Source organism: Rhincodon typus, chromosome 9, assembly GCF_021869965.1.
Source record: "Rhincodon typus isolate 14 chromosome 9, sRhiTyp1.1, whole genome shotgun sequence".
Lineage (NCBI taxonomy): Eukaryota > Metazoa > Chordata > Chondrichthyes > Orectolobiformes > Rhincodontidae > Rhincodon > Rhincodon typus.
Window position 1 is genome coordinate 43549022 of NC_063340.1, and position 14136 is coordinate 43563157.

Below are 14136 nucleotides of genomic sequence, written 5' to 3' on the forward strand. Positions count from 1 at the left end.
CAAGTTCTAATTGAATTAATTTTAAAAGACATTTTTAAATGAGTTTATAAACATATTTGGGGAAAACATATGACAAAGGAAAAAAGGAGTACTTGAACAACTCCTAAAGATATGATAATTCATTTGTAGGGAATGGTAGATGTTCTTTTTTTGGGACATGAGTTCGAAATGAATTTACAGAATACCTTCCCCTTTTGGAATTTGAAATTAAAATGGCAAGGATTAAAAACGAATAGCTTCTAGAAATATGTTTGGAGATGTGATAGACTGACCACAAACAGTAAAAGATTGCAAGTAACCTGACACCAACAGATATCAAAACTGAACAATTAGTGCAAATATAATCAGACATAAAATGTGCGAGTTCTTAAGTGCTGGATACAACTACCCAACACTGATATAGTGTACACTCCTAAGCACTGATGTTCCAGTTGGAGATCATTCTTGCCTTCCAGAAAACAGAATGGCACTTCAACTGATAAATGATATTAGGCACCAGTGCAATGAGAAATGAATCAGGGCACTAGGGATATTATCTTAGGATTAAAAGTGGCTATATTGAGCTACTTAACGTCATTAGGATGGAAGACTGGGGGAGAAATTGATGGTTGGGAGTAGGGAGAAACCTGTGTCTACTTCTAGTTCGAGCAACTCCACATTCAGTTAAGTAGGTGCACCTTCCTAATGGTTAGCACTACATTGTACTGTGCAAGCAAAATGTAACAGTCTTTGAGATTCAAAAAAAATAAAATAGATATCCTGCTGGTGTACACAGAAGATTAATTTTTATAGGTCTTGCAAACAAATCTTATAAATCATAGATTGCAAACAGAATTATTGGAAAGAAAGTTAATCTACTAATAGAATTAAACACATGTTAATGTTAAACATTAGAAGAGTTTTTAAGGTAATCTCATTAGGTTAAATATGTTGTAGATAAACCAATTACAAATCTAAAAATGAATCTTACGGTCTTTCTTTGCCTCCAGTAACTATCAAGCCATCTCTTAATGTTGTGTACATTGTAAAAACAGGTCCCGTATGGGCTTTTGCTACAACTCGGATTAAAATGTGATCCTTCCAGACATATACATCTCCGCTTATGGCACCAGTGAAAGTAAGATTGTTCTATAAATAGGAGGTATAAATTAGAAAGTAAATAAGTAAACTCTTTATAATGCATTCATAAATATTTTTAGTTCAATCAGAGGCAAATACTGTAGCTTGACAATTTTTCTTGAGCTCTATCAATGGAAAAATGTGTATCTGCCATGGAACACATATCTCATCAGCTGCTTAATTGTTATTTTTGTCTGAAATCTTTAAATAAGTAGTCATTCTCTTGGGATGTTGCAAACAGGAATTAAATCCCTGTAGCATGAAATTCAGAAAAGTGGTGCCGCTGGAGACAAACTGAGGCTGAGTTGGATGTGCTGCTCCAACAGCCACTTCTAGCATAGCATCCCATTCTAGGAAGGGTGCTTGGAATTGTATCCCATGCATGCACCAGAAACCTCTGAACTAAGGCTGGCAGATTTGGTGGTCTGTTTGCAGACTTGGGCCACGTAGATCGATACCACACATTTGCTTGTCGTTCACTAAATAATACAGGTCCAGAATCATCAGGGATTTGGAAATTGGATTATTTACAGGACGAGACATTCAAATTACAGGGAAGGCTATTCAAAATAATCCTTGCTCTTGTAAAGTCACTATAAATACTGTAGAATATTTTTGGCAGGAAGTGTTACTGCATCATTGCAGGGATGGCAAAGGATTTGTTATCTGCCCACACAAAGCTTCAACACTTAAAGAGGTGCAGTTGCAATGTCTTTGGGTCGGAGGCATGATACAGAGATGCAGCAGAGGCTTCAAAGAGGGCAACTCTCTGTGAGGTACTTTGAAAAGTTGAAGTCAGACTCCTCCATGTTCCTTGACACTGATTTTGGCAGACCAGCCAATACATCTAAGTGTGCATCCTTTTAAGCATTCTCCAGTATGCTGCAATCTCCAGTCCACTGGAGCAGAACTTGTTTGCGCTCTAATCTTATAATGAACTGGCATATAACTATCTCTCATCCTTGGCCTGGCTGTAGCCAACCTGCGCATGATGGTTCACCGTGTGCAGATCACAACTCCATATTTGCCACTAAGGTATGTGCAATGCCAGTATCAGAGTTGTGGTTACAAGTGTTAGATTCAGTGTTGAGGCCTTTTCATAAGTGCTGCGTTGTTGCTGTATTTCTTCCTTCTGCGTATGATGTGGTTGGAAGTGTAGTGATAGGAACCAGAGCCAGGTGGATTTCATTGACTGTGAGATCCTTGACTGGGGTTGTTAACCTGGGCCAATCAGAGAGCCCTGGCTGACAGATATAAACAGGATACTCAGAAGGTCTCCTCAGTCCAGGGACTGGCTATGAGCTAGGTGGTCAGAGCCTATGTACTGTGCATATGTAAATAAAGGGTGACTGGGTGACAGGATACTAGCCTCTGTGCAGTTATTTCAGCAAAGCAAAATGGTTAACTGTTTCTTGCAGCTGGATAAATACCCAACCCTTTGCATAGATGCAATACTGGCAGGGAGGCTCTTCTTCAAGCTGGACATGAGCCACGATTATACAACACTGCCATTTGGGGTATCATCAGCCTGTGCCCTTTTCCGGTGGACCATGGAGAACATTTTATAAGGGCTACTAACCGGGAAGATCAATAAAGATCACTTGGAGAACTTGGACTTTGCGTTTAAATGTCTCTCCCAGATGGACATACCCCTTAGAAGGGAAAAATGTTCCAGGTGCCCCAAGTAACTTACTTGGGCTACAGAGTCAACACAACCAGGTTACATCCATTCGAAAATAAAGTGAGGACAATCAAAGGTGCCCCAGCTCCCAGGTCTTAGGTCTTTTCTTGGGTTGGTGAATTATTATGGGAAATTCCTACATAACCTGACCTTCAATTTGACACCCTTAAACCTATTATTGAAAAAGGGTCAGCCTTGGAAATTGTCACGTAGTCAAGAAGTAATTTTGTAGGAAAGTGAAAAAGCAGCTATCGTCATCTAAGGTATTGGCCCATTATGATCCCAAGCGAGAGGTGATGCTGAAATCAATGCCTCCCTGTATGGTATCGGGGTAGTGTTGCCTCATTGTGGCTCAATGGAGAGGGACAGCTGATGGCGTATGCTTCCTGGACTTTGGCTGATGCTGATCGCAAATACGCCCAGATAGAGAAGGAAAGTTTGGCAGTCATCTTTGGTGGGTGAAAGTTCCACTAATGCCTTTGCGGATGGAAATTTGTCATAGTAATGGACCACAAAACCTGGCTAGGGCTACTTAAAGAAGACAAAACTGCACAGCCCATGGCTTTTGATCAAATTCAGCGGTGGGCCCTTTTTCTCAATGTGTGCAATTACAAGTTGGCACACCGTCCAGGAGGCCAAGTGACAAATGCAGATGCCTGAGCCGCTTCCCACTGCCAGATACTCCACTGGTAGTGCCTGCCGACAAGAGTCAGTTCTGGTTTTAAACTTTCAGGATGCCCTTCCAGTCACTGTGGGCAATATCCGACTGTGGGCACAAAAAGATCCTGTCCTAGGAAAACTAAAACAGCTGGTGGTTGGGGGGAAACAGAAGGGCTATTGCAATCAGCATTGAAACTTTTCTGGGGCCGACAAGACCAGATCACTGCAGAGGATGGCATATTACTATGGGGAGCAAGAGTGACTATTTTGAATAACAGGATCTCTGGCTGACAGATATGGAGAGGGGGTTCAGAAGGTCTCCTCAGTTGAGCGACTGGTTTTGAGCTGGCTGGTCAGAGCCCATGTACTGAGTAAGTATAAATAGAGGGTGACTTGGTGACAGGATACCGGCCTCTGTGCAATTATTGCAGGCAGGCAGCAATTCTACAGTGTTTGAAAACAGAAAATCAGAAAAGGAAAGGTTGGGATAAGGGAATGAGGAGTAGGGTGGAGGGGGGATAGGAAAGCAAGGGATCCATTGTCATACCATCTGCAGTATGAGGTCAGACAGCGCAATTATGATGAGCTGGGATTTGAGAAAGGACATAAGGCTTTCCTCAATGTCATCAGTGGTTCCTGACATTACAGGCTCTGTTGCTTTCAGCCCTAAGGTGCAAAGCACCTCCTGCTCTCTAGACCTTACGAGATGCAGGTGTCCTGTCCCCTAGCAGTTCTGTCCCCTTCTATTGTGTGTTACCTTGTTTTGCAACAAAGGGAACAGAATATTCAGTGATTGTGTTGAACAACGTTTAGATGGTGTGCATGCCATAGCTGAATAGCAAAAAGTATGTAAAAGGCCTCTGATTGGGCCTTCAGACTTGAGACACCACCTTCCATTATTCATTGAATGAGAAGTGCAACCTCTGGCCATTAATTGGCCACACTATGGAAAATGACAATAACAGCACAGTTTGCCTCCCAATACGCTGATCCATATTTCAGTTTGACAGCAAGGATCAGAAACATTTACTTGGGACGTGGGAGATACTTATTGTGTACAAGCTGGAAGGTTGGAAGATATATAAGATACTGAAGGTGTTTTATCAGGTAGATTCTGACAGATTGTTTCCAATGTGGGGAGACTCCAAAAAATGACAGCGCAGACTCAGAATAAGGGGGCAATCATTTAGTGTTGAGATAAGAAGTTGCTTCACTAAAAGGGTTGTGATTCTTTGCAATCTTCCACCCCAGAGGATTGTGCATGCTCTATAACTGAATGGATTTAAGGTTTGGATAGATAGATTTTAGTCGCTCAGGGAATCAAAGGACATGGAGAGCAAGTGGGAGACTGGAGTTGAAGCCCTGGTTCAGCCATGCCATATTGAAAACCAGAGCAGGCTCGGTGGTTCATACTGTCTTGTCTCCTATTTCCTGTGTTCTTGTGTATGAGGCAAAACTAGCAACTGGAGGATAAAATTATAATGTAATAAATTTAATTAAACATTTCTTATTATAAATATGGGCATAGGGATAAATGAAGCAGGAAATAACATAAAAGTGACAAATGAAAGTAAGGATAAAGGCAAGAAACATATATAGACATATTTTAATATCACGTAGATTGTTGCCACTACTTATAAAAAACAATAAATTCCAGCCATGGAGAAGAAAATACAACATATTCCTGCTTAAGTTTTATTGCAGAAGAGTCTTGGATTGGAAACATATTTTAAAATGATAATTATTAGTTTTTCAATATATAATTCTACTCATTTCTCATAATATCAAATAATATTAATTATTTAATTATTAGTTATCTTATTAAACAATACTTACAGCACCAAAGGCAACAGATAGCATGGTTTGCATCCTTGCATCATTGACAGTTCCAATGGTGCCTTTTTTTGAAAGTAACGCTCCACCAGCCAAGGTCCAAAATTTTATATGTTTTATACCCACAGATACAAATTGGGTATCTGAATCTGGACGGAACTCAACCACAAAAATTCTCTCACTGTGGGCACATTTGCTGGTAACTCTGACACCTAAAACAAACAAGAATAGTGTTGTTGATTAAATCTGTTCCAGTTGAGAAATTCTGTCTGATATAAAGTAGCTTGTTTATGCATCCTTTTGTTCATAAAATCTGTACAGTGCATGAAGAGACCATTCGGCCTAACTGCACTGACCTTCCAAACAGCATCTGACCCAGTCCGACCCCTCCACCCTATTCCCATAACCCCGCATTTAGGTGGTTAATCCACCTAGCCTACACATCTTTGGACTGTGGGAGGAAACCGGAGCACCTGGTGGAAACCCACGCAGACACACGGAGAATGTGCAAACTCCAAACAGACTGTCTCCCAAGGCTGGAATCAAACCCAGATCCTTGGTGCTGTGGGGAAGCAGTGCTAACCACTGCGCCAACGTGCCACCCTCGAGGACTTACAACATGACAAAAGAAATTTGAACTCAAAACAATCTTTCCTTACCAGTTTTATCCAACTGAAGAAATAATGCAGTGTAAATTAGTTACCTGATTGCATTTCTTTATCACCACATTGCCTGATTTTCAAAAATAAATCTAAAGTTGCAGAATTTTGCTTTCTAGTGATCAGTTGTGAATCATCAATAAGGACATAAAAATTGAATTTCTGAAGGTATATGGGGGTCACTGCAGATTAATGTGCAATGACTAAGCATTCACCAGCTATTTGTTAGGACTGATGTCAAGTCTTTTGGAGAAGGTCTGGAGTTGAGGGCCAAAACGTGGCTTACATGGAGGTCTCATTCCATCAATTGCTTCTGGAGACCCTCTAGGTTTCTCCCATGACCCATGACATGAATGCATCCTTCCCGTTACAGATGGTGCTGGTGGGAAGCGACCCAGTTGGATTCTGGGAGAAGTCAGCTCAGTCACCACGTCTGAGACAAGGATCATGGATATATGTTTGACTGCTCCAGAACTAGGTTTGTAGACTGAAGGAATAGTGCTTGGAGAGGGATAAGGTACTTTGTAGTTATGAAGGATGGGCCTGGCCTCATTGTCGCAGAACGCTCCAAGTAGTTGGACTGCTCTGTATCACCCTTTCCTCGTGGAAAAATTTGTAAAGGAAAAGAGCATTGACTACAAGTCCAGCAGGCAGTGGTTGTGGGTATATTTAAGGAGGGTAATGATGATGGAGTTGAAACAGAAGTTGACTCTACCATGGTAAGTCTTTACAATTTCAGCTCGCATGGGGATGGAATGGGATTTTAGCTGTTCGGTCATCAGTTTGGTGGAAATGGAAAGAGATTGCATTTAATGTAGCAGATGTTCAGAGAACATGTAGGGGAGGTAAGAGAGAAGCTAGAGAAAGACTTGAGTTCAGGATTTGAGCATGGGAGAACTAAGGCCATTTAGCTTATTGGTTAGGGGAAAGGGCGAAATAATAGATAGTTTTCATTTTTTGTGACAAGATGTTCTTAAGCTGCTTGCACTTATTCTTGAAGATGAGGGTAAAGTAGTTGGGAGAAGAATTCAAGTAGATGGTAGATATTGGAAAAAAAAACGACAAAGCATTCATTCTAAGAGTCCAGAATGATTCTAAAGCTGTAAAAACTCAATAGGATTTTATGGGGTTTACCCAGATCTCACTTGGATGGCTGAACATCAAATACATTCAATTTTGTGCCAATTAGACTTGACGGATATGCAACAAATTCTTATCAAAATCAGAAATTAACCAGGCAGAAAGTGAGAAAATAACAGAATAAAAGAAAAAACCAAATGGTCTCTGTTCCATTGTTACTGATGGAAATATAAGACGAGATATCTTGTTAATTATTTTTTGCCTTCTGCTTTTGAGGTCAAATAAAGCATTGATGCAAGTAGTGCAGAATCTACTATTTGCTTGCTTAACTATCATCATTATAAATAAATGAATGAATGTAGGTCAATGGCTTTGTAAAAGAGAATAAATATAACTAATAACTTCTTAATTATAATAAGCTTTAAACTTTACCTTCCTGCCACCTCCAAACAGTGATAGTGTGTTCAGGGTCAACACCCACTGATAACAGCAACTTGCCAGTGGCACTGAAGTTAACATAACTGACACCTTTATTATGGGAACAACGGAGAATAGATAGCGTCTGCTTGGTTATGACATCCCACACATGAATGGATGGAGTTGTCCCTAGTAATTTGAGAAATATTGCACACATCAAAATGGAAGTATAGACATAACAAGACAAAAATATTTAAAACTTGAAGGTGATTTTCTTTCAGTAGCTTGCATAAATATTTTGATTAATTATTTGAATCTTCTCAGAAAAAGATCCATTCACAGTCAACTAATCTAGCTCAGGCAAGAAACATACAATAAAGGCTTATTATCCTAATGCTATCTATGAAGCACTGCAATGAACTGAGAACAAAATCATAAGTTGCACAACCACACGTATCTGCTTTATAAGCAAATACATTGTGACAGTTTCACGAGGGAACCAATGAAGCTGCACAAATAAATATAAGGATGGAACGGTGAAGGAACAGTGGGCATTGGAAAAGTGAAAGAGCTGATAAACTTACCTGATATATCTGCAATATCACCTGCATTGAGACAGCAAGTGCAAATGAGGAAATATTGATCCTAGATAAATTATACCTCTGATCTTGAGGCATTATACAACAGAATCCAAGGAAAAATAACAATAACAAATTAAACAAGCAAAATGGACACAAGGTAAGATGTGCTTTTAAGAAAAGCAAAATTCTGATTTGAAGCCAACTTATAAGCATGACATGGGTATTATTATCACTTATGAAACTTTATTATTCAAACTATCTTGTTAAATTAAGACCACAATTTAAATAATTGACACATATTTCAAATGAAATTTACATTATGAAGTGATTGCAAAGCACAATAAGGAAATAGTTTCTAGTCTTAAACAATACATAACAGGACTAAACACTAACACAATGAGAATACTAACTCCATATTTGAAGTGCCATAAAAATAAATTACAACATCATTTGTATCTCCTTTCATTCACCTAAATAAATTAAATAATCGCATGAACAATTCAACACTGTCTTGCAAGTATGTTAGTATGCTTTATTATATAATACAGCTAAAGGGAGGGCATTGACATTAAGTATAGTGAAGATTTTAAGAGTTCAACAGGAGTTAAGGAGATAGTGAGCCAAATTTAAGGGTACGAAGCAGTGGTATTTCACTCAAGTATTCAGATAGCTTCTTTGGATATTTTGCATAAATAGTCACAGTGAGGGGTGAAAGCAGGTAGGTAATCTCCTAGCATCATTTGAAAGTTGGACACAAACTAAGAATGGAACACTTAGGATTTCTCCTTTACAACCTTGTCTCTTTGTCAGAACGTTACGTTAGAACATTCTATGCATTACGACAATGATTGCATTGAGAAATTAATTATTTCTACAGCTTCTCCGCTTTTGTGACAATAGCTACATTGCTCTATGCCTGACTGCCTGTCTTCTTTGTATCTTTCTTTCTGTTTGCCTGTTATGGTTCAGGCCCCACTTTAGAAATTTCAGCACATACTCTAAAATGACACTTCAGTGCAGTATTGACAGAGAGGTTCCACATTTTGCCTTTAAGAGCTGAGTTGTTTTAAGATCTTGATATGCTAATGAGTCAAGCACCAGAATGTAATAACATGACCGACTGCTATATGCAGTCTAGCAGAAGGAGGTTAAAAATATAGTTATCTGCAGAGAAAGTTATAGCCCAAAGTCTTCATGAGATTTTCAAATACACTGAATCCCCACGCTTCTAAATCTGTATTCTTATCAATAACATAGGAAATAAGATATGGTGATCAGTGCTGGGTATTTTTCTTAAAAACAAAGGGGTGACACAAGTTTGAATATCACAAGAGATGGCCTCAGATAGGTCTTGACACAGTGAAGAAGTTACACCTATGCTCTAAAAACACCACAGGACGGAATTAAAAAAAACAGAAACACCACTGCTGAATCTTTGCAGCAGTGAGATAGTAACCTTACAGTCGTAACAGCACTAGAAATTCCCATTTTCGAAAGCAAGAAACATCAGAAAGATGACTAATGAAGGCCACACCCATCATATACAAGTTTAGGTTCTTTATGCAAACATTGGAGCTATCCTTTTTAGATTGAAAAGCAGGATAAGCAAGCAGTGAAAATAAGGTAGTCATTGGAAACATTTCTGGCCTATCTCAAGTGGATCATATGGATCTTGCTAAGCTATGAGAAGTGGTGGAAAATCAGCCTTGTGTAAAAATAAACTTTAGAATTCCAAGCAGAACAGCTACAAGAATCAATTGATCAGTTTGTCAGTAGGTACTGTGACAGGGGCAAAGACTGTGATTTTTCAGATGTTGAACCCTGTGAGTAGGTTATACAGTTTGTCGTACTTTCAACATCTATCGAATTTTCCAAAAAGACCTCTTGGAGAGAAAGGTCATGACACTGACATATTGCTTACAGATGGCAGAAAATATGGAGCCATTGTAGCCAAAACCAAAATCTGCAAGCACAGTGCAGTTACTAATGCAGGAAAAGTAAGCAAACCACGTGGGAAGTCCAGTTTGTTGCACCCACCATGAAACTGTTATGTATTTCAAGATCTTTGAGAGCCATCTGGACACTAGGCTACCTATGCAAGAAGTCTGATTACAAGGATATAACCAGAGGCTACAATAGGGTGCAACCAAACAAAAAAGCATGTACAACATGCTGGTAGTAACAACTCGTGATCCACATAAATACAAGCACATACATGACATGAGCAGTCAGACTGACCAGAGTAAAGATGGAAACAGAAGGTGAACATGCGTTCCATACATTGAAGGTGACACTTATGTAGGCTATATCAAACAGTTAGAATCTTTTCCCACTATTAACCTCACATTCCTAAAGAAAATTAGCAAACACACGTGCTAGATCAAAGTTGATAGGGGCGATAGTGCAAGCATCCTATCAGTTAGAATCCTGAAAGATATGTACCTGTATTATTGGAAGTTAACAATACAATCTACAACAGCAAAAATAACTGTATACAAAGTAACTCATATCCTTGCATTGGTACAATCACAAATGTTGACACAAGTGGACCAGCAACAGCAAGATTATCAGCATGGATCCAACAAAATTTGACCATGCATGACATCACTAAAATGTCAACTGCAGCAGAAGAGATCAAGAATCCTCACATTGGGTATAATTGTTGCAGGACTAACTCAGACAGATTCAATGCCATAGAAACATTCAAAGTTTATGCCGAATTGTACAATGAGAAGAAGTAATTTTGTCAATCTCAGAAAGTGCAGCTCACATACAAGAGAAGCTTAAGACTGAATTGGATAACATGGAACATAATGCCATGATCCATTGTGTATATCAGTATATAGACTGGTGCCGTTCTATTATGTACATGCTGAGGAAGAATGGCACAATCACGGTATGTTTGGACCCAAAACATGTAAACATTGTTCAAACAAAAGTTTCAGCATTAGAGGAATTGAATCTCAAATTTGTAGGAGATAAAAATATTTTCCAAGACAGATGCCAAAGATGGACATTGCATGGTTCACTTGGCAAAGGAATCTGAAGAAATCCTCAGAATGCCATTTGGAAGATACTGCTATTAGACTACTTTTCAACGTATTTGTCAGGATGTGTTGTAGCAGCATATAGATAGAAATATAGAAAATATTCCTGAATGTGAATGTATTGCCCAAGTTACTATGGTGATTGGCAAATCTAAAGAAAAATACTATCAAAATCTACACTCACTAATGGAGTCAGTTCACTACAAAAGATTTGTTCACTGCTTGAGTTCAAAGGCAAGAAGTCAATTTAGGTCAAATCATTTTTTTGTTTGGCTTTATCTATTCAGCTTGTAGAATCCATTCCGAATCAGACAAAGTTGAAGGTATAAGACACATGCCTACTTCCCAAGACAAAGAAGACCTGTAGAGCTGTCTCAGGGATTTTAAATATCCAGAACTATACATATCAATGTTTTTCAATAAAGCACCATCTATAAAGGAACTCTTAAAAGACATACCAAAAAATGGCGGGTGGGCCACCACCAAGTGTTCAAATGACTCAAATAAGTCTCAAATATCAGCAGAAAACTGTATCCATAGTTCTATAATCCAAGGAAGAAAACAATCCTGGAAGTCAATGCGTTTCAGAAAGAAATGTGCATCATCCGATACGGCAAACCAACTGTATTTGGGTTCAAAGTTCTATAGCAAGCACCATTAGCACAATAGAACATGACACACTTGCTCTGGTGTTGCGTATTGCAAGATTCCATACATACCTATTTGGAAAGTAATTCACCGTGGAAATCAACTATAAAGAATTTGAAATGATTTGGTGCAAATCACTACAAGTGCACCACCTAGACTACAATGAATTCTTGTAAAACTACAGAGTTGTGACTTGAACGTCTACTACAAACGTGGTTTCAAAGTGTCTATATCTCTGGACATGGGCTTAATGTCACCAGCAGAGGCCAACCCAGGACAACATTGCCAGGCTATTAGCTGTTTAGGCTCTCAACAAGTCATAACACTGAGCAACATTAAGGAGAGACAGAAGCTAACACAGGAAACTGTGCAGTACTAGAACGGTGCACAAAACATACATAAAAATAGTTTCGAATATTAAGGTATGGAAAACCATCAGGATAGCAATCAGTCAACACACTAACAGCAAGTAAGATTCCAACACACCTACAAGTCAAGAACACCTCAGTGCAAAGTCTAAATCGCCGGAAAGTTACACCATCACAAGACCCAGAAATATTGTCAAAACAAATATATAGTATATAGACTCTTGGACAAAAACTCATAACATTTTCAATTGTTATTCCTTTGTAAGCAATTTCACAACTATCATAAAATTTATATAGGGTGCATGTAATTTGTTCATGGAAGAATGGGATTGTATTATTGCTTTAAGAGCCGTGTTGCTTTAAGAATTAGATATGTAAATCAACCAAATAACAATATGTATTCATATTACCAAATATCATACACAGTCATGTAGGAACAAGCTAGAAGCAGGTGGCAAATGTGATTATACTTAACTGAAAGTTGTAGTTTGAGCTGTTAAATAAATATGCATGACATTTTTAAGTAAACTAAATCCATGTTATTAATCTGTGTTACTTGATAATTAACATAAGGAATTCAATAATTTTATATTTGTGGGATCTTGTGTGAAAATTGGCTGTCATACTTTGCCACCTTAGAACAATATACTGCCAAAGTACTTTGTAGTGTATTTGTTAAAGAAAGGTTGTGTTTGAAAAATTTGATTAAATATTTTGAGGAGGTTACTAGGCCTGTTGATGAGGGTAATGCATTTCATGTGGTTTACATGGACTTCAGCAAGGCTTTTGACAAGGTCTATCATGGCAGGCTGGTTAAGAGAATAACAGCCTTAAGAGATCCAAGGCACATTGGCACATTGGATCTGAATTTGGCTGAGAGGTAGGAAGCAGAGGGTAATGGTAGAGGGATGTTTCTCTTCTGGAAGTCTGTTTCCCATGGAGTTCCAAATGGCTCAGTGCTGTTTATGATGTACATTAATAATTTGGATTTATATGGAGGGGGTATGATCAAGAAGTTCATGGATGACATGAAAATTAGTAGGCTGGCAAATAGGCTTACATGGGTTCTGAGGAAGGGCCACCGGACCCGAAACGTTAGCTCTGTTTCCTCCTTCACAGATGCTGCCAGACCTGCTGAGCTTTTCCAGCAACTTTGTTTTTGTTCCATGGGATCTTATGTTCATGACCAATCTGCTAGAATGGACCTTATTAAAAGCTTTGCTAAAGTCAGTATGGATCACATCAAATGCATTTACCCTCACCAACACTCCTGGTTACCTCCTCAAAAGATTTGATCAAATTTGTCAAACATGACATTCCCTTAATAAATCTATGCCAACTATTCCTAAATTAATTCATGTCTCTCCGAGTGCCGATATATTGAGTCCCACAGAATCCTTTCTAATAACTTCTCTACACTGAAACTAGGCTGACTGGCCTGTAATTTCCTAGTCTGTCCCTTTCTTCCTTTTTAACTAATTACACAATGTGGGCTGTCCTTCAGCACCTCACCTATGGTCGAAGAAGATTTGAACTTACTGCCCAGACATTGGATATTTCCTCCCTTGTCTCTCTCAATACCCTGGGATACATATCCCGGCCAGCACATATTTATTCCTTTTAAGAGATAGTAGGAACTGCAGATGCTGGAGAATCTGAGATAACAAGGTGCAGAGCTGGATGAACACAGCAGGCCAAGCAGCATCAGAGGAGCAGGAAGGCTGATGTTTTGGGCCTAGACCCTTCTTCAGAAATGGGGAGGGGAATGGGATTCTGAAATAAATAGGGAGAGAGGGGGAAGTGGATAGAAGATGGATAGAGGAGAAGATAGGTGGAGAGGAGACAGACAGGTCAAAGAGGCGGGGATGGAGCCAGTAAAGGGGAATGTAGGTGGGAAGTTAGGGAGGGGATAGGTCAGTCCAGGGAGAACGGACAGGTCAAGGGGACGGGATGAGGCTTAGTAGGTAGGAGATGGAGGTGGGGCTTGAGGTGGGAGGAGGGGATAGGTGGGAGGGAGGACAGGTTAGGGAGGCGGGGACAAGC

General features: G+C 39.2%; 1 protein-coding gene across 3 annotated transcripts in view; it reads right to left on the minus strand.

The window, feature by feature from the left end:
- The window catches only part of LOC109916955 (echinoderm microtubule-associated protein-like 6), a 252063-nt gene that overhangs the window by 81329 nt on the left and 156598 nt on the right, over nucleotides 1-14136 (minus strand). For all 3 annotated transcript variants that reach the window (XR_007262962.1, XR_007262961.1, XM_048601482.1), the window contains exons 11-13: nucleotides 7465-7638; nucleotides 5297-5505; nucleotides 971-1128 (exon numbers count right to left, since the gene is read on the minus strand). Coding sequence is in view for 1 of the 3 variants with exons in the window: in XM_048601482.1 (XP_048457439.1) it covers nucleotides 971-1128; nucleotides 5297-5505; nucleotides 7465-7638 (541 nt within the window). In the remaining 2 variants the exon portion in view is untranslated. The remainder of the gene's footprint in view (nucleotides 1-970; nucleotides 1129-5296; nucleotides 5506-7464; nucleotides 7639-14136) is intronic.